At 38.9% G+C, this 22117-nt stretch overlaps 1 protein-coding gene across 2 annotated transcripts in view; it reads left to right on the forward strand.

The window, feature by feature from the left end:
* TRIP11 (thyroid hormone receptor interactor 11) overlaps positions 1–22117 on the forward strand; it is a 69211-nt gene that overhangs the window by 39731 nt on the left and 7363 nt on the right. For both annotated transcript variants that reach the window (XM_084840579.1, XM_084840589.1), the window contains 7 exons: positions 4331–4494; positions 4685–4788; positions 5354–5453; positions 15726–15807; positions 16910–17024; positions 17856–17981; positions 18146–18290. In XM_084840579.1, coding sequence (XP_084696705.1) covers positions 4331–4494; positions 4685–4788; positions 5354–5453; positions 15726–15807; positions 16910–17024; positions 17856–17981; positions 18146–18290 — 836 coding nt within the window. The remainder of the gene's footprint in view (positions 1–4330; positions 4495–4684; positions 4789–5353; positions 5454–15725; positions 15808–16909; positions 17025–17855; positions 17982–18145; positions 18291–22117) is intronic.

The raw sequence follows: 22117 nt of genomic DNA on the forward strand, positions 1-22117 counted from the left end.
CCACCCCCTTGTTCCTTCCTTTACTGTGACTTATCTTTCCTCCTATACCATCAAACACCTCTTCCTCCATCCTCAAATCTCTCCTCCTTTGCCTGAACTTGTGACCTTTTTATACCCTAAAAACTACTATTTGCCCCACTACCCATTTCTGTGAAGTCCTGCCACAAGGACCACAGAGGGATGCTGTAATTTATCCTGCATTACAGATCTTATTCTGAGTAGGGAGTTGGACTAGATGACCTCCAATATAGCTTCCATTTCTACAAATTCACTGCTCAGAACAGCAGTGAAAATGAAGTTAAAGACCTAGAGGAAATGCACAGAAAGGAGTGTTCAGCTTTTAAGACAGCTGGTGGAAAAAACCCTGCCCACAAACCTTGGATGTATATAAAATTACAATAAATCTAACTTATGTAGATCAAAAATACCATGAATTTGAAAATAAATCCCCTAAAATGCTAGCCAGTTATACCAAGAAAAAGAATAGAAAAAGAATTCACTCAATTAAAGATAAAACAGGAAAATCCATTTTTAACCCCCCAAATATAAATGAATTATTTAGGGCTCAATCCTATCTGATCCACCCTGGTTACTCATAAGTCTCCGAAAACTCTCCAAACTCCGAGGCTGATAAGTATCCATTGCAGAACACATATCGGTTGCACGAGTATCCACTGCAGAACAGGAGGCACATCGCACCTTCCACTCTGCATTTAAGCTAAACAAGTGGAGGCTTCAGGCAAGGGGAGGGGGAGGGAAGAGCTGCCACCCCAGTCTCCTCCCTGCCCCTGGGAATGCCCCCTTTTCCCCATCTTCTCTGCACCAGCTATGAGAAGGTGGGGGAGGTGGAGTGCAGTTTCCTAGCTCTGAGGTCAGAGCCCTGTTTCCAGCTTTGGAGCCAGGAAACTGAACAGTTCTATGTCCCCCAGATGCTGCCTAGGGACCATAGGATTGCTCTCTTAGTGACTATTTTAAAAAACTTTATACATCAAATAATCCAGATAGAAACCAGATTAATAATTACACAATACAATCTAAAACAAAAAACATCTTTGAGGAGCACAAACAATTTTTAAACAAAAAGATCACACCAGAAGAAATCCATGCTGTAATAAAAAATTGGAAAAAAAATAAGATCCCAAATATAGATGGATTCACAACAAGTTTTTATAAAGCATTTGAACAGAATTTAACACCAATTTTAATGAAACTTTTTAGTGAATTCCTGAAAATAAACCTATACCAGAAACATGGCAGACTTCTAAAGTGGTTCTCATCCCCAAACCAAAAAAAAAATCCAGCTGAATTAGACAATTATAGGCCGATTTCTTTATTAAATCACAACTATAAAATTTTCACAGGAATTCTGGCATCTAGTTAAATGAAATTTTACATCATTATATCAAAGGAGATCAATTTGGTTTCATAAAAGGCAGACAAATATCAATACCCATTAGGCAGCTGTTACATGTAATTGCACATTGTACAGACAATAAAACTAAAAATGTGCAATTGTCACCTTAGATGCAACCAAAGCCTTTAACAATTTAGAATGGGGATTTATTTACGAATTAGGTGAGACCATGAGATTAGGAGGAAAATTTAATAACACACTTAAAGCTATATATAGTTCCAACTACGCTATAATAAGAACAAATTATATGGATTCTGTACTCATTCCAATCCTTATTGGCATAAAACAGGGTTATCCTCTATCTCCTCTCTTTTTTGTATTATCATTGGAACCTTTAGCAGATTTCATTAGACAGGCCCCTACAATACATAGAATACAAATAGGAGAAGAAAAATTCTGTACTCATTTATAGGCAGATGACATAGCATTAACCCTGTCAGGTCCTATACAAATCCTAAATAAAATCTTAGACATGATAACAAATCATGGCAACAACTCAGGTCATAATTAATAAGGGAAAATTAAAAATACTCTCATTAAATTTACCAAAGTGCGGAAAAAATGAGATTGGAAAAAATATCTGGAATCTCAGCTGATGATAAAACAATAAAATACCTGGGAATCTGCTTACCAAACTCACAAATCATAAAGTACAATTTCAAACCTATACATAAAACGTTTGTAAGATGTAAGCATCTCAAATCATGGGAAAAATTAAAGCTGTCATGTCTAGGGAGGATTGCCGCAGTAAAAATGACAATTCTACCCAAAATCTTATATCTGTTTAGAACTTTACCTGTTTTTCTATTGACAAAATATCTAATTATTGGCCATCTCATCTGACCGATTTCATTCATGTAAGTAAAAAAACATGTTTAGCAAAACAAACTTTATATAAACAAAGTAGTCATGGAGGATTTGGTATCCCAGGCATAGACATGTATTACGTACATACCACCTTATACAACTTATACAAATACTAATCAATAATTCTGGTGATAGCTGAACCAAGTTAGAAGCAAGAGAAAAAAATATTGCTGAAATTAGAGGATTACCTTTTAGGTTTGACAGATAGAAAGCTTTAAAACTTAATGTTAATCCCTTATTCAAGCAGCATTAGAAACCTAGAAGAAATGGTGTCAAATTCTCGCTCCAACACCATCCCCAATAATTCCATTTGTACATCATCCACTCTTACGAACCAGATTAATTGAAAAGATAAAACAATTAGGAATAAACAGTATTATACAGATTATGGTATTTATATATAGGCACTAGTCCAAATTCAAACCAACAAATTAAAGCAACATTGCAAGATAGAACTACAGGCTGGCTACAACTGGAGCAAATATTATATTTCATAACAAATCCACAAATTACAGAACAAACATGCCCACTAACAAATTTTGACCAAATTATAGTCCAGTCAAACTTAGAAACAAAAGGGTTGGTCTCTAAAATATACAACATGTTGAATGAAATTAAATATGGATCTACAGTGGGAGTAAGACAGACTTGGGAAAGGGTTCTAGGACAGCAAATTGAACCATCCACATGGGCTAAAGTGTGGACAAGTGCACCCTTTAAATCAATATCTAGTAATTTTTTAAAAAAAATTCTTTAAAATTGGTTCACTAGTGGTATCTCACCCCAGTGAAGATGAGTTATAGTAATAAAGCTATATCCCAAAAATGCTGGAGGGAATGTTCAGCTCCTGTTCATATTTTCACATGTGGTGGACATGCTCCACAGTTAATCAGTACTGAGAAAATGTATTTTAAAATTCACAAAGCAAAAAATTGAATTTTTGCCAGAATTAGGTCTATTATCTCTATTTGACAGAGCAAATAAATAAGACACAAAGAGCTTTTGACTTTCATCTTGGAGAAAGGAAATAGTAAGCCCAATGCCAATATGGAGAAAAAAGTTACAGTCCATTGCCGTTATGGAGAAATTAACAAATCAGGTTAGGCCACAAAGGTCTGAAAACTATAGGATAGCTGCTACGAAAATTGGGCAGCTTTCATACATTTTACAAATAATTCAAACAATATAGAACCTCCATACTCACATGGTTCCTGTTGGAATAATATCTTGGTATGAATGAATGAACATAATTAATAATGATTTACAAATGGAGGCAAGAGATTAATTTTTACATAAACTTGGAATCCTAAATTAAATTGAAAAATAATCCAATTCTAAGAATGTACTGTACCCAGTGATTGTTTTGTTTTTTGTTATTGGTTTATATGTTTATAATGAAACAATATGTATTATATCAATTTTTATATGAAACTCAGTAAAAATATTGGTGGGGGGAGCTGCCGCTCTGCAGCTATTTCGTTGCAGCCAAAATCACTGTCCCAGTGCTGCTTAGCAGGGTGGGAACAACCATCTTTTCCCCACTGCCTGACGAATGGCCGATCAGCTGGACAGTGGGGGAAAGTGGGTGGGGCTCCCCCAGAATAGTACACAAACACATGTCAGGAAGTGCTTGTTGTCTTTTTATCTCACAATATTTTTCATATTTAATATTTTTCATAAGATTTCTGACCACAAGCTGTATTGAGAACTGGCCTTTCTGCTGTTAGGTTACTATTCCCCCCCCCCCCCAATTATTTAAACCTCTAGACAATGAAAGGGAAATACCTGTTTATATAACTAGAATTGCTTCCAGAATAAAATGATTTGTTTTTTGAACAGCAGTCTTTTCTTCTCTGCCAGGGAGTTGATTAGCATTTTTAACTTTTAAAAAGTTTAAACTATCCTTCCTGGAAAGAATATCTACAGCAGCTGTTTTCATGTTATATTTTGAAACTGAGTTGTCAGCTGCCAATTATCTAGAGTCCAAAGACTGCAAAAGTGAGTATTTTTTATAACCTGGCTGATTGATTGTATATATTTTACTTGAAGCCATCAGGCTAGTATGCAGGTGGAATCCTTGCAAGAACAATTGAACCTTGTTACACAGCAGAGAGACGAAACTGTGCTTCAGCTAACAATTTCGCAAGACCAAGTGAAACAATATGCTTTGTCTCTGACCAACCTGCAGATGGTGCTAGAGCAATTTCAAAGGGGTAAGTTAACTCCCCCATCTATAATGTGAAGATTGCCATGGACATCTGTTTATCTAAAAATATAAATCTAAAAAATCTTATCTTGGTAGTGAAATCTTTCAAATGAGTTATTCTCTCAAATATTTTAATAACTGAAGTCCCTTTTTTTAAAATAAAGCCAGTAAGTCAAACGTACATATTTTATTTTTAGAAGAGAAAGCCATGTATTCAGCTGAGCTACAGAAACACCAAAGGCAGTCTGCGGAATGGAAGAAAAAAGCAGAGCAGCTAGAAGATAAAATGGTTTTATTGCAGGTAGGTTGAGATGGTTCTATAATGCAGCCTTATTTTTTTGTTGAAATTGTCTTGGCAAAAAACCACAGCAATGGCAGAAAGATGCGATGGAGTGGAGTGTGATGTGGGGAACAGGAGACTGGGCTTGTTCACACGACACAATAGCTGATTGTGGATTAATTAACCCTGGAGGAACTGCGGCACATGCCATATATGAATATGAACCTCTGACCGAGAGTTATGACATTCAGACCCAGCTAGCAGGAGTTATTTGAGGGTTAGATAACCCTCAAATAACCCTACAGCAGACCCATGATTGTCATGTCGTCCAAACCAGGTCACTGAATGATCCTGGCACACTGATAAGAATAAAAAATGAAGGCAAGTATTTGGGATGGAATATCATGTGATCATGACACTGAATACTTTCCTTTAGGGCCTACCTATAAAATATTTGAACTAACTTGTCTTTGTAGTTCAGTTGGCTGAAACAGGAGAGATTTTAAACTGAGTCTTGCTTCTTGCTATATTGATAGCTACATTATCACAGCGAATTGTTGCTATAATAATCTACCTTATCTTGCAGGAAAGGTTAGAGGAAGCAAATGCAGCGCTAGATTCTGCATCAAGACTAACAGAACAGCTGGATCTCAAGGAGGAGCAAATCGAGGGGCTTAAGAAGCAAGGTAACAGGATTCTGTAATTTGTTTTGCAAACAAATTGTTCTTTTTAGTTGAATTATGCCAGTGTACTTCAGTGATCACATAATGTGCTGAATATAGTAATAGAAAATGAAGGACTAAATCCAACATAATACCTCTTGCACAATGCAAGGTTCCCTTCCTCTCCTCACCCATCCAGCCCCCTGCATGTCCCCCAAATCTGCTCCAGAGGGGTGTGCGGGGAGCTGCAGGGTAGAGGGGAAATTGGATCTGCCAATGGAGTCTGTTGCACTTGTTGTTGTTGTTATTTACATTTCTTTACCTCCCAATAGCTGGAGCTCTCTGGGTGCTTTACAAAGATTAAAAACATTAAAAATACAATATAGAGAGATTAAGAACCATTTACATAAAAAACACATGAACAGTCAATATACACAAAAGAAACATATCTAAAACAACTTCAAACAAACAATCTCAAAAGCAAACAGCCATAACCATAAGACATTCCAGGATCGAATAAAACTTATCATATGCTGCCGAATGCCTGGGAGAAGAGAAAGGACTTAACCTGGCGCCGAAAGATAACAATGTTGGCACCAGGCAGGCCTCAGGGAGATCATTCCAATCTCCCATAATTTGGGAGCTACCACTGAAAAGGCCCTTTCCCTTGTCGCCGTCCTCCAAGCTTCCCTCTGTGTAGGCAGCCGGAGGAGGGCCTTAGGTGTTGAGCATAGTATACAGGTAGGTTCGTGTCGGGAGAGGCGCTCCATCAGGTATTGTGGTCCCAAGCCATGTAAGGCTTCATAGGTTAAAACCAGCACCTTGAATCGGGCTCGGAAACATACAGGCAGCCAGTGCAAACATACAGAGCAGCTATGAATCTGCTCCTTCAGGGGGAGTGCAGCCTCATCCAGAACAAGTTGAGCACCCTCCATCCGGTCAGAAGAACCACCCACCAACAGCATCTCAGTCTTGTTTGGATTGAGTTTCAGTTTCAGTATCCAATGATGGAAGGACATCATTGGATTCAACCTGAAATGTCCTCCCTCATGGATTCTTACAATTTTTCCAGGCAGCATCTGGTTTTTATTACAGAACTACAGAAGCAGCTCTGTAGTTAGGGTGAATCGTTTCCCCAGCACTGTATCATAACTCATGAACATTCTTCATGAAATCAAGACAATTTATTCTCCCTGTAGGAAATTTGGCATGGGTCAGTCAACCTTTTGAGATGTATCATCTGACCAAATTTTTAAAATTCTTCATGAATACTAGCTGAGTTAAAGCAGTTTAAAAATGTTGCAGTGAAAGGCAGATGTCCTATGTTGCAACCATATTTGTGCCCACCCAAAACATATCTGTCCCATTGGGACAGCTTGAATTGATTATGTCAAAATTCAAGGATATTGCAGTTGCCTTTAGTTGATTTGGTAAAATCCATTGGGTTGAATCCAGGTTTTCACCTGTGCAATAGGACTATCTGGCCCTTCCTTTCCACTGCAGCCCCTTCTGCCCCTCTATGTGGCATGAGATGGGGCTCAGGGGGTGCAGTGGGAGGGGGAATCAGTTGAAGGGGGGGCACCTTGCACAAGTGGAAGGTTCACACACAGCACCTTTTGCATCCAATATAATAATGTACTGATGTTAGTAGATTTCAAAGTCTCCATTTTTAAATTGGTCATTTAACTAAATGCAAGTGGGGTAACTCATGTCTGACTGGAAGACTGAAGCTACCCTGATGGAACCTCCTTTCCAAAAGGAGAATGGCCATTGCCAGAATAAGCAAGCTGGAGCAATGTGTATTTGTAGATGAGGGAAGGTGAACTGCTGTGTCTGGATATTTGCCTAAGGCATGCATCTGTGTCTGTGTGTGTGCATGCAGGGGGGGGAAGGAGGGAGGCTGAGGAGCTGCCATGACTTCCTGATTTGCACACTCTGGCTTGGCTCACTTTTCTTTAGTGATCTGCTCTACATCTGTTTTGCTATCTCTCCTACATTCACTTGATGATACACATTCTTTGATGACAACTCTGGAGTATAGTTCACTGTTGTAATAAGTTTCTTTGACTCAGCTTTAGCCTCCATCTCAGAGTGAACAACAATATGTCCAGTACTCTTTTTAAACTATTGTGCAAACTATGAGGACAATAAAAACAGGAAAAACATGGGGATTAAAATTAAAATGCCCTACCTTACAGGGTTGTAAAGATTACTGAGGTAATATGTATGAAGTGCTTTCAGTACCGTAAATCATAGTATAAATGCTAAGTATTATAGAGTCACAATGAAGTGGAGTTTTGTTCCTTTCCACTCCTGAGAAGGCTCATGTGATTACATGAATTATTTTTAAAAAACACTATGTTAAAGCAAAGACGTACGGCACTTATGCACCAATGCGCATGGGAATTGTAAGTTAAGGCATTGTCCTGAAAGTCTGTGCCATATAAACAGTAAATATATTTTGCAGCAAGAGTAAGCCCTCCAGATGTGTTGAACTGCAACTCCCATATTCTCTGACCATTGGCCATGCTGGCTGGGGCTTATAGGAGTTGTAGTCCAATACAATTGGAGGGCACCAGGTTGCCTACCCCTGTGGCACAGTGTGCTCGCTTACAACGTAGCCCCCTTTTTTTGGATTAAGCACTCCAGAGTGTTGATTAAATGCTGTTGTAATTTATTTTATTTAACATACATCTTGGCCAGACAGCAGAAAGATTTGCCAGGAGAAACATTTTTTTAAAAGATAATAGTTTTTGCTGTATGACAGAAATTAAAATTAAATATACAAGGAACAGCTATGTAGGTCACCTTACTTTTCATAAGCCAATTTAAGATTAATGGTCTCTTGACAGAACAGTCCAAGCATATTAATAGGGGCTTCTATTTTAGTGAAACATAATTAAGGTTCTTTTTATGGGAATATTATTTATAACATAGATGTGCCTTAATGGCCCCTTCTCATAGTGGACATTTGGTATGATGTTGAAGTCTCTTGAGTGAAAAATCAGTAACATCAGCTAATGTAAGCATACTGGCAAACCCTATGGAACCTTCATCACTCAGATGTGGTATTGTGTCCCCATTTGACCTTTGATATGTTCATGCTATGGGGAATTATTTCTTTGGACTGTGGCGGTAAATCGGATTTACAAAATCTGTCTGTCTATCTATCTCCCCTCAGTGTCCTGCCAGGCTTCAGCTGGTAGAAATTGCTGTTGCCTGCTCTTCTGAAAGGTTCTGAGTGACAGGCAGCAACCTAATGGTAACACCACTTGTGTATATGACTGAGCATTGGTTAACACATGAGATAGTCCCCAATGCAATCACCTCAGGTATGTGAACTGGGCCTTGTGAAGTGGCTGCTGCTGTATCTATGAGGGATTTTTTAAACTACATTTATATTCCATCTTCTTCCCCTTGCAAGGAACCCAAGTCACCTTACATGGACTTCCTCCTCTCCATTTTATCCTCACAGCAACCCTATGAGGTAGGTTAGGCTGAGAGACAGTGACTGGCCCAAAGTGAGCTTTATGGCTGAGTGGAGACTAGAACCCAGATTTCCGAGTCCCAGTCCAACACTTTAACCACTCTAACCACTATACCACACTGGCTCTCACAGTCCAAAGAATAAACTCTCCATAATATGAAAATATCAAAGGTCAGAATGGAGACACAATAATAGATCTGAGCGATGAAGGTTCTGTAGGGTTTGCCAGTATGCTTAGATCGGTTGGGTAAGAGCATTAAGCAATTTATTTTAGTTTCAGTTTTTAGCCTGCCCTGTTGCTGATGGCTCAGTGCTGGTGAAAATTAGACCCCATTGCAACACTCCAAATATATCTTGTTCTTGAAATTTGAAGTTGGCCATCTCAACCAGTATCTGAGATTGGAATTTTGTCAGTAGAGAAGACAGCAAGAAAGAAGCCAGACTGCCTTCCTATCTTATGCAGATTGCTCTCAGTAACGTTGTCTGGTTATTTACTGTCCCCTTTATGGGGGAGTACCTCTTTAATTTGTTAAAGACTTTTAAAATCATGCTTACTAGTTAGAAAAGAAAATTCAAAGCAACTTACAGTCAATCAGAAACAATGCACAATCTTTAAGGATCCATCCAATGTCTGAGTCATGTTTAGCAAAGGAGGATAAAGGACTTTTCCTTTGTCTTCCAGTGGTGGCTTCTGCACCTGCCTTCTCCATCACTCAGGAAGATCAGCAGCCACTACATGAGAAGCTGTGATGTTTATGACTTGATTTAATAAATGTTGCTCTAAATTCCAGCTGTGTTTGCATTCTGTACTTTCATAGGATAATATCACGCAAAGCATACACTGAATTCTGCAGCCAGACAAGTTTCAGTTTGCTACATGTTCATGGCCTTTTTACCCTTTTGAATTGCTCTGTTGGAATTGGCAGGCACAACTTATTTTAAATTTACATAGCCTTGTTGTAATCAGTACACCATATTAGGGTTGGCAAACTGGTCAGTCAACCGGTCAAATATTGTCAGTTGACAGGTCAAATATTCAATGATAGCACAATGTAGGTGGCAGCTTACTTAATTTTATTATGGTATAATTTGTTAGCAAGGACAGGAGTGAGGGCTCTTGCTACCAAAATACACCATAATTAAACTAAGTAAGCTGTTTGCCTTGCAGCAGTTGGGGCAAATGTAGCAGCATAGCAAAGCTGTTCTTACAGGCCACTGGCTATACCTGCAGCCATCTCCATCTCCAACCAGGAGCTCAAGGCATTATCCATGGCAAAGGTCACTGCCAAAGTAAGCAGTAATATATAGGGCAGAATAACTCCATCATGCTTGCTGCAGGAATCTGAGACAGACCCTCTATGTGATCTGGCTGTCTGCTCTGTAAAGCTCATGTGAAGAATTGGTCTAGAAAAACAGTAGCTGTTGAAAGAACTGAAGGTGCTGGTTGAACTAAAGGGCACCATATACCGCAGCCAGCAAGACATTAAATTATGGAGGGGGAAAACCAAAATCCTTTTTTATAGTGAATGCTTGAAACATACTTGACCATTATTTGACCAGGCAACGAATAATGACAGATCAAATGTCTAGCTGCTCGTCTATATTAATATAGGAGAAGGAGTCCATGTTCATGCTAGGATGACTAGGAATTTGGATTATTCATGTAATTTGCCAGAGTCTGAGATGGCTTGATAGTAGGACAAATCTGCCTCTTAGTAAGCTTCAAGATTCTACTGGATTATAAATGAGATAATATACATTTAGGATTCAAAAACCACAAAAAGGGCATCCCTCATTAACCTTCTAGGTTGCCCTTTGTGATACTGCTTAGCTGGATAACTATATACTAAGTAGCCAGTTTTCAGCATTCCCTCTCTGACATACTTTGCCAGCATTCTGTCAGACTTCAGTATGAGTAAGAACTAGAACACTAAGCAGGGTTATGCAGATAAGGACTGGCTGTTCTCACTGGTGCCACTGAGCTCTGTAAGAGAAAGTAAATGGGCTTTAGTTTGGGAGGTGAGCAAGACATGTTGCTCACTCCAGGAACTGAGATTACCAGGACAGTGAGTAGGTTTAGCCCCTTATCCCAGTGGTGTCTTTGAGTGTATGCCATGATTTTCAACCATATAACTCGATTACCGCCATTTATTCCTATGGGAGAAATATAAAGCACTATAGCTGGAGGACAATAGTGCAACAGAGGCAAAACTTGCCAGCCAGCCACTTAGTGAAATGGGCCACTGCAGCAAGGGAAGAGGAAATGCTCTACTGTATGTACCCTGCCAAAATAGAGGGGCATTATGTTTCTGATCTTACTATTTCTCTTTGTGCCTGAAGGCCATGGTTAGTTTGGAGTGAACAGAGACTAGGACTAGTTTCAGAAAAACCAATCTGGCTCTGTCTGTGACAATGGCTTCAGTGATGGATGGAAGCCTGGAGACAGAACTCTGGGGACAGAACTCTCCACCTTCAATTCCTCCCATTCTTCATTATGACTGTTGTCACTGTAGTGGGTAGGATTTGTTGCTGGGCGAGATTTGCTTCACCACTTGTGGAGAGGATTGATGAGTAGAACTGGAAAAAGAATTTTTCCTCCCCGTTTCTCATTGTGGTTAACCCAGCAGTGGTGGTCAACATCTTGGCAAGTGTGCCAAAAGAATAGTAAAAAAAAAAAAGTATAAGAACCTCTCTCTAGAGCACACTTTTGGCATGAATTGTGGATAGGGGTTGTTGAGTAGGATTGTGTATGGGATTGCAATTCTCCTCCCCTCCTATCAGACATGACAGGCCTTTAGCTAGTTATTTCCCCTTTAAAATAAAGGAGACTGTATTCAAAAGATGTTATTTACACAAGAAAACATATAATGTCCTTTTGAACAGTGGCCAGATACATTCCCAGACACAGATTTGTTGGACCAAACTCCTGAAGGTTTTTTAAATGGATTTTTTTTGGCAGGAGAAATTATATTAATGGGAAAACATAAGACATACCAGATGCAGGTTTTTTTAATTTCCTTAAATGGTTAACAAATTGCCGGAGAATATTGTGCATGTCTAGTCTACAGAAGTCCATGATGAAATTTAGCTCTCTTCTGTTGTTTTTATACCCATTAAGTATATCCTTTTCAAAAGCAGATTATATGGCTGAATAAAATAGGTTGGGGGAGAAGATGCTTGTTGGTTATACAACTAGATTAGAATTCCACCTTTGTAGTTAATTGTAGATGTTTTATATCAAACTGAACCTGATGCTTTTATAGAAGGAAATAATACATTAACAAGACAACCTATTCCTTTGTTTCTCATTTCACTTATATCCTGCCTTTCCTGCAAAGAGCTCAATGTGGTGTGAATAGAGATGTGAAGGCCTGTAAAAAAACTGGGAAAATTACAAAAAAAGCTTTTTTTCCCCGAGAACTGCTTTTGAATTTTTTCTGAGAAATTGGAAAAATTGAACCGCTTTGGATTATAAAATATTTTCGTTTAGAATTTAAGACAAAGTACTTAAATATTGTTACCCAGGGGAGGGGAGCATTGTTTCCTGGCTCGGAGCTCGGAGCCCTGTCTTCGAGCACAGAACCAAGAAACCAAAAAATCCCATGTCCCCCAGATGCTGTCTAGAAGACATAGGATTGCTCCCTGAGTTTATTTTTAATAGTGTTAATGATAACTTTATGAGCAAACTAAGTTATACATAAAATAACTTTAGGAACTGAAAAGCTGCTTTATGTTCTTAAAGCAGCCCCCCCCCCCCCCACCTGGTGCCATCCGGATGTTTTGGAGTACAGTGCCCAGCATTCCTGACCATCGGCCATGTTGCCTGAGGCTTATGGGAGCTGAAGCCCAAAATATCTGGAGGGCACCTGGTTGGGAAAGGCTGTCTTAAAGGAACAAAGTTTACGTTGCATCTGTAAAGAGCACTGAATAAGTATTACATATTTTTCAATTTTCCCAAAAATTTCAAGGGGGGGGGGTCTGGAAAAAAATGTTTTTTTCCCCCATGGTCTCAAAATTTCCAGAAATGTTACATCTCTAGGTGTTCATGGTTCCCACCCTATTTTATCCTCACAATAATCCTGTGAGATGGGTTTTGCTGAAAGGACTGGCCCAAGGTTTCCCAGAAAGACCTTCATGGCTGAGTAGGAATTTGAACCTGGGTCTCTCCAGTCCTAGTCTAACACTCTAATGGCTTTCCCTTTTACAATTTCTTTTATATTTAATGAAAAAATAAGGCAGCTGTGTTCATTGTTTCAGTCTGATTTTCTTAAAATTCTTTAAGGGTGGCCTTGCCCAATTTTTGTTGTATAGTTAGATGTCTTGTTTGCTTAAAAGCATCACATTTCTTATTTACTTGCACAGAAATAAGGCTTATTTAATACTGCCAAATAGCTGCTGATTCTTTTAAATCTTTATCTTCTCAAATGACGAATCTCCAGTCAAAGTTATAAAATTGTGGGTAGAAAAGCAGCATTTTTGTCCTCTTCCTGGGGTGTAGATTGCCACACCTATTTAAATAAACAAAACATCATCATGCACATGCATTCTTATTTTTAGAACAAAAAATATATTTCAGGCTGTTCTTTGTATTCCCAAAACTGAGTTTGCATCCCACAGACATTAAGGAAGATACCGCAAATAATTTTTCATTTCTTCCTTCCAGGAAGGGCATCATTACTTTTAAGGAAGTTCTACTATACCTTTAATAATCTCAAATTCAAATATTTGAAGTCAGGTTTTTGTTGCTGCCATGCGTTGGTATGTTTCCAAGACTAGTAGATGTCTCCAATACATAAGGCTGGTTCCCACAAGGCATACTCTCAACCCAACACATTTACAGCCTACACAATGGGGTTGCATATGAAGTGGTCCATAGTCTTTTTAATATGAAATGATGAGATCAAATATGTTACCCTGTACTTAATGGTTATTGTGAAAGATTTTACCAAATGAATAAAACCACCTGAAAAATAGCCAGATTAGTTAATCTGCTCTCCCTGCAAAATAACTCTTTGCTGTTAATCTTGGCTGGGTCTTTTAAGGTCCATTATGGCTTTAAAAAATTTCAAGGTATATCCAGGCTCATGGAACATCACCAATGTGGACACTTTTCATCATGTAGTAGTATATGTAGTATATACGATTAAGTACCATTGTACCATTAAGTATTAGAAATTTTGTATTAAAATATTTAACTAGTCTAGTGCAGTTTTGTTAGGTTTCTTACACCTGGAGTGTTTATCTTGAATTTATTATTGGAGACCTTGTCTTTTCTGTTCTGTGTTAGACCTTGAGAGTTTGCCATTGCTATGGGTTTCCTAGTGGCTACTCTTAAATTTCAGTGTCGTAAGGATTGAGCCCAGTTTGTACATCATAAGAAAATGAGGTAGTATTAATCCAAAGGAACAGTAGTCCCCTTTGGATGGAATGGTATTTTCCATTCATACCTGCAGTCATTTAAGGTCTGTAAAGATAGGCTATGTTATCCACATACTTAGCTTGATTTACCAACTGAGGAAGCCCCAAAAGATCTCCCTGGTAGGTTGTTGGTAAAAGTGACCTGGTTCACATGGAATAGCAACCCAGAGTATGGGTTGAGTTTGGGTTGTTGAATCCTGGGTTGTCATTACATGTGAACCCAGAACTATGAGTTCACTATGGGTTGTTAAATAACCCAGGAAGAGAACCCATGATTTGTTGTTGGGTTGTGAACTGAGGGTTGTTTGAACTATGGGTTGTCATTATGCACCAACCTAGAACCATGGGTTGTTCATGTGTTGTTTCACTAGGCTACAGAGGTGGCAGGCAAGAGTGGTTAAAAAAAATAAAGAACAGGTCGCTCTACATGCCAGTACTATAGCACTTCGAAGGCGTTTGGGATACAGGGAGTAGGCGGGCAAAGGAGGAGGGAATCAAGCAACCAAGAAATTGAAAAAAACAACCTGGGCTTTGCATAATTGCCTGGCAGACAAATCATGGGTAAACTCTGGGTAAGGCAATAAATAACCCATACTCTGAGTTGTCATTACATGCGAACCAGGTCTGTAAGTCACTGTTCTTTCCTTTTGTGAAAATTTGAGTCTGGAGTTTCTAGGAATTTTATTAGTTCAGTTTAGTTCTCATGAGATTGGTTTTCAGTATAGTAAAAACAGTATTTTATTCTTAACTGGAAAATTTTCCAAGCAGACATGTTCCTTATTTGATGGTTTCTTACAAAAAATGTGTTTGTAAATGTGTTTTAGTGTTCTAAAACACATTTAGGGTTTTAATGTTTTAAAGTACATGTTTATATGCATTTTTTGTATTTTTAGATTGTCCCTGAAGAACTCAGTTGTGAAATGCGTTGGTAATGAATACATTACTTTTGCACTTTGGAAACATTTCTCTTATGCTTGTTCATGCATTCAGTGCCTCTTTCTTTTCAGTTTTATTTAGTTTTGTAATCCATCTTTGAATGATGCCTCTCAAGTGAGGCGAAGAATATTGATGTTTACAAGGACTCTTCCAGTGGAATCCTACGTTTGTTTAGTTGGTCCTAGTATGTTCAGTGGGGTTTACTAAGTTTAGGAAACTTTATTTTCTCAACTTTGTCTAATTTAACCAAGGTTGAAAGACTTCCCTACCCTTGCATTGTGGATTTATATCCTACTGTCTGTGCATTGGCTAGCTTTCCACTCTATGTCAGAGTAATGTGACGGGTGTTTTAACAGAAATTGAAAGGTATTAACTCTAGTAAAGCTTTTTCCACATGTGTCATCCTTCTCTGAAATAACTCCAGAATTTGAATTTGAATAAATTTATTTCTGTAGGTGAAATCCAACAAGAAATGTTAGAAGATGCACAAAACAAGCTAATGAACCTCATAAACAGCACAGAAGGAAAAGTGGACAAGTGAGTGATTTTTTAAGAGTTTATTTTGGAATGTAAACTTTATTTTGAGAAGTAGCATAAGCTTGTTATGCTAAATTAGTGGCTGTGACATTTAATATTTTTAAAATAGTGTTTATGAAGGTTGCAATATTTAATTGATCAAACCAATTAATTAAAGACCTTCCAAGTGATTATTACAAATGGACTCTAACTAATTGAGCCCATTTTATAATTGGTATACTCTTTCTCCCTTTTAAATTGGAGCCTGCCATTTCCCACTCCGCCTGCTTGGGCGACAGGACTGAGAGGAGGGATTAAATGGACGGTTACAATTCTCTTGTGTATTGGTTGCATTGCTGGTCCTCACCTTAATCTTGAAGGAGTCAGCTTGACAAGAAAAAGCCCACCCAACTACCAAGGCAAGACATCATACTAGGCACTTCAAACCAGGCTGTAAAGGCTGAGTTTCTGTAGATTTCTTTGGAAGTAAGCCCTATTGAAATGAGTGAAACTTACTTCAGAATAACGTGGTCTAGAAAACATGTTCTTTTTCTTCATAACTATTGATTTTATGCAAACTTGACTGATTGACTGACTGAATAAAATAATAGATAATCTAGTAGATAAAATAGTAGAGAACATAGTAGATAATCTAGCTCAACCCTGTGCCATAAAGCAGAATTTTTCATCCACAAATCCAGTTGCACTCCACAGGTCATCCCCTCTGTTTACAGATAATTCTGCATGATACAGATGATAGTGTGCCATAAGTAAAGAGCAGGAGTAGAAGAGATGCACTGTGCCAACACAGAGTAGTTTAGGGAAGCACATTCATCTAGATCCTTTGTTACCAAAAAATGTCGACTTCACTTCCAAATTCCTCCAAGTTATAGTCCCTTTATCTAGAAAATGTTTCTTTTTTTACAGTGTATTGCCTATACATTATTATTTATATTGATTACCACTTAAAAACAGTATTGGGGGAGATGCAAAGTCGTGCCAAGACAATTGCCTTGTGGCTCCCCCTCACCCCTTTCCTCTATTATTTATTTATTTCATTTCATTTCTATACCGCTCAATAGCCGAAGATTTGCAATCTTTGTTTTTGTCTCCACATTCGTAGGGTCTTAATGAGAAATCTTTTCATTGGGCATTTCCATACTCCAAAGAATAAACGCAATGAAGTGCTAAGGCTAATGGGAAGTATTCTGGGAATAAAAAAGGATGAACTAAATCAGGTAATTCTCATCTCTCATGTGGCTATATTTTCTCTAAGGCAATGTCAATAGACTACCTTGTTTCTTCTTCTGCTGGGCTAGACACAATGGACAGACAGTCCATTCTAAGTGGAACAAGCTGTATGTTTTCTAAGCATTTTGTGATGGTTGCCCTTATTTTAATAATATAAAATCCATGGAAATATGTCACTTTCTGCTAAGTGTTCATGAAGGAAGAAACTTGTCTTAATTGCTGTTGGTCACAAAACTCTTACAAACCTATTCATCATTGCCTGTTTGAAACTAGCTTTCTCAGTATATACAGGTTTTGGTCTTGCTGTATTGCTTACCCAGGTTAAATGTTATAAACCAACATTGACTTGTTGTTCATTAGTAAAAATGAAATAGAGTTCTCGTCAGTACAAAAGATCACAACCATCCTATTTTTGTATCCTGATATAATTCTAATCATAGAACAGGATATTTTGTAAGCTATTGTGCAACAAGCAGGGCTGTGTGTGCTAAGAAGCAACCATCCATCTAAATTCTGTAGAAATTATACAATTTCCATTATCTGGTGCATAATTTATTCTGATTCTGCTTATAGTTGATAAAAAGCCCTACAATTTTATCACTAGAGATTCTGCTCCCTTGCTGGCTTCTGAATGGCTTGTGTAATTCCCTTCAGTTTTCCTCTTCGTAATGGTATATTTACCTGATGGGCCCAATTGTATCTTGTGTAATTCCTCTTTGTATGTCATTTTGTGAAGGTCTAGCCCTAAAAAGTGGATGCGGATGATGATGACTGAGAGTGGATTATAACTTTTTCTTTTGGTTTAAATTGCTCTCTAGTTACTGTCAGAAGATCAAAAAGGTGTTACTCGATGGGTGACAGGATGGTTTGGTGGAGGAGGCACTGGTTCAAAGAGTGTCCCCAATACACCTCTGAGACCAACCCATCAATCAATTTTCAACAGTGTAAGTATTTTACATTACTAGCATTGCTCTGCATCATCAAGCCATTTTTTGTATTAATGCTTTTTATCACCATCCAGCCATCTTGAACTGATGAGCCAAATATGCATTATGTATTTCCAAAACGGTTGTTTCCCTTGGTCTAATTTTAACGTGTACCTTTTCAGTCTTTCTCAGAACTATTTGTGAAGTTCCTTGAAACAGAATCACGTCCAACTCTTCCCCCATTGAAACTCTCTGTTCATGACATGAAACCTTTAGGAGCAACAGGAATTGGCAAACCCAATGTTAGTCCTTCCAGCAACATGACAGGTAATGTCTTGTAGGTAATAATATCTTTTCATAAGGTATGAAATGTTGAACTTGAGCAATGACTTGCGTCATTTGCACATTGGATTTTCAAGGCTGTATTAGTTGCACAGAGATTGCTGAGTAAAACGAAAAGTGTTTTTTAACTTAGCAAAATTGTATACTCAATTACAGCTGGGCATATTTTTGCATAGTAAGAGCCAGTTAGCATTGTACAAAACCAGCCATCAACTCATGAAATGGTTTGTTGTTGACTTATGACTTTGGCTTCTCTGAGGAGAGACAAGCCAAGAGTTCCTGGTTTGCACATAACCATGGATGGATGGTCCATGGTTTGTTTAGCCGCTTCCATTTGTAGGAACAGCCAAGCGGGAATGATCAGGCAACCTGCATCAGCATGCTGCTTGAACATGCTAAACCATGTTCATGCATATCTTTACATCCAAACTGGGCCTTATTGTAAGCCTATGAGCTTTGCCCTTCATTTCCAAGACGTTGGAACTGGGCCTTGCTGTATCAATCAGATCTTAAGACAGTGAGCTTTGCTCTTCATTTCATAGCAGCAAAGAATGTTGTATGATGCCCATGGGTTAAATAGCACTGCAGAATATGACTTTCAATACAACTTCCAAACTATGCCTTTACATAGAGAACATTGCTTGCTACATAGTTTCTAAAGTTTAGCAATTGTGAATGTTTGGATTTAAATGGTTGCAGTAAAGCTGGAGAGTTTCCAGCCTGAAAGCTTATCTTTGGAAGTTTATATTTTCAATAAATTTGTTTTAGATGCCTTTTGTCCTCTTGTCACTTGTGGTATAATAGTGAAAGTGCCCTATTTTGTTTGGCAAGCACCCAGTTTTCTTGTCTGAACAAAAAGTTCGAAGGGACTTTGTCCATTCAGGAACTGGATTGTTGCCCTATAGAACCAGACATGAATTCTATATCCCTTAATTGTTTGGGTATGTAAGATTTTTTAATATTTAGAATAGATTAACAGACATAAATACATAGTTACCAGGTCACCCTCAGTGAAGGAAAGATTTATTTGTGGCCATGGTATTTATTAACTCCTTAGAGACTCACTTTTGTTTTTAAAAGAAACTAAGTTTCTGTTCACATTCTTGTGGAGGGAAGATCTAGTAGTGAATTGCAATGGCATGGATGCTTCCCCATGTCACAAGTTGTTTGTGTGCAGCATCTTGCCACACTGATTTGGTGATTGTTCACTATACCACTGCAGAATGTTTTAGGTGACTGCTTTTCAAGAGACTGCTACACCACTGTTTGTGTGAAATTTGCATGTGGGTGCCTCAAAGTGCAAAGGAAAGGTAGTGTCTGGCTGTAAAAAACATATGGTGGATGGTAGAGGTGGTAAATGCCCCCTCGAGGAACTGTTTGGTCCCCGTGTCGCTGAAAGAGGCTATGGTGAGATTGTTCCAGGGTGGGAAGAAAACATATTGGACACATTTACACATAATGCTAAACAATAATCTAGAATTACATGCACAAGCAGGAATAAAGCACCAGGGTAAAGCACTCCTGCCTCCTTCTCATATGTGACCAGGAGGAGGAATAAACCAGAATTTAGTTTCACTTTAGCAGATTACTGACTTGTCATTACATATGAACCAGGAACTGTGGTTTAGAATAAATAGTAGTCAATTGCTAGACTTCAAATCCTGGATTATGTGTGTGGCTCATTTAGCAAGCTAGAGTTTATTTTAAACCACATAACAACAAACCAGGAATCCGTTACAATGTAAACTGTGGGAAGCACCAACTGCTACTTTCAAATATTAATTTAAAAGTTGAAAATGAGGTCATTAGTTCAAACTCAACTGTACAGCTTCCATTTATATTTATGATAGAAAACAATAAGGTAAGATAAGATGCATGACCATGGTTTGTTTTCTCATTCAAAACCTTTCACATTTTCTGCCTCCTGAACTACATGAGGGAGGGTTTTCCAGAGGGTGGGTGCTGGCACCGAGAAGGCCCACCATCAAGATATTACATGGTAATGTTCTGTTGGTCATGGAATGACCAGTAAGGCCTCATCTGAAGATCTTAAAGGTTCGGTGGGTATATTTAGGTGGAGGCGGTCTGCGGGAAGGCAAACCAGGCCATTGGCTATCTACATCATTTTATACTGAATTTTCCATCAATGTCATAATGTTAAAATAGGCATTTGGGAGGATTTGATACTAGACTTTGGTAGAATGGACAGCTTCCATCAGGACTTAGAGCAGTACTAAACTAGATGTGATCGGAAAGTTGGACTTATCGTGAAATGGTGTTCTGGTCAGCGAGGGATGGAGCAGGCAGGAAAGGGTTTTCTTTCCCCTTCATGGAAGGCAGGGCCAATCAAGCCAACTTCTTGTCACCCCAAAGTGGAGGAACCCCTGTCAGTTTTCAGGCTTGCCTCAGTTTAGGGAAAAAACGTGTCAAACTTTAACTGACAAAATTAACCAACAACTTTGAAGAGCGAGAAAATTAGAGGACTGTCCAGCTGAGTAACTATGGGGCACCACGCAAATGTGAACGCACCCCTTGCAACCAGCATTGTATGCATAACAAACCTGGGTGGGGCTGCCTGTTCCATTCTTCGCTGACCAGAACACCACTTCATGGTAAGTCCAACTTTCTGTTCTCGGTCAGCGAGGGAGCAGAGCAGGCAGCAAAGGGATGTCCCAAAGCAGTATCCTTTCATGGGTGGGTCAACGGCATATACTACAGAACTTGGTGCAGGACATGCGCCCAATGATGCTTCAGTGAGACGTACTTATCAAGTTTATAGTGGTGCATGAACATGGAGGGATAAGTCCATGTGGCCGCTCAATAATATCTTCCAGTGGTGCCAGAGACTAGTGCTGCAAAGGTTGCTGCACTGAGCACCGACTGAGCAGACATTCCTGGCGGGTGGGGGGGAGAGAGAGACTTGGACTGAGCTGAGTAAGCTAAAGCAATGCACTCTCTTCCCTGCCTACTAATGGTGGATCTAGGAACTTTCCTTCTTTCATCCCCCTTTTTATAGGAGACAAACACAGAATCTGACTTTCTAGTTTCCTACGTGCATTTAAGGTAAATCCACAGAGTTCTACGCACATCTGATTTATTCCACTGTTTCTCTCTAGGATGAGTAGGAATAGGGCAAAATTCAGGTAGGATGATTTCCTGACTCCTATGGAATAAGGAAGTCACCTTAGGGATGAATCCTGGGTCTATCCGTAATTCTTCTCTATTTGGTTGGAACGTGCATAGATTCTGATGAACAGACAGGGCCCTTAGCTCACCTAATCACCTGGCAGATGCCAATACAACAAGAAAAAACATTTTCTATGCGAGTTCTTTAATAGGGGTTGAGCAAAGAGGCTCAAAAGGAGGATCAGTGAGGGCCTTCAGCACAAAGGAAAGTTCTCCGTATGGAAATGAGTGGAGAGCAGGGGGTTGGACTCGATGGTCTTATAGGCCCCTTCCAACCCTACTATTCTATGATAATATCTTCCCAATGACTATGACGCCCTCACTGTGCTTGCTCTGTTCCTATCTGAAAGGGCAGGGAAAAAGAGCTGCTTAATAGTGCCTCCGCTTTTACTGCACCCTCCTGCCCCCACCTGAAAGAAGGGGAGAAAAGAATGGTTGCTTCTTTGTGCTTACCAGGCCCATGAAACGGTGTGGATTGAGGGAAAGAGTGCTCTGAGGTAAATTTCTTGGTTGAGCTGCTCATCTGGGTGAAACCACAGGACTTCTAGCAAAAGTGCTCTGTGGTAAATTTCTTGCTTGTGCTGCTTGCCCAGGTGAAACCATGGGACTTCTAGCAAAAGCACAAT

Source organism: Heloderma suspectum, chromosome 1 (genome assembly GCF_057233095.1).
Source record: "Heloderma suspectum isolate Gila_16-S chromosome 1, 16-S_ref, whole genome shotgun sequence".
NCBI classification, from domain to species: Eukaryota; Metazoa; Chordata; class Lepidosauria; order Squamata; family Helodermatidae; genus Heloderma; species Heloderma suspectum.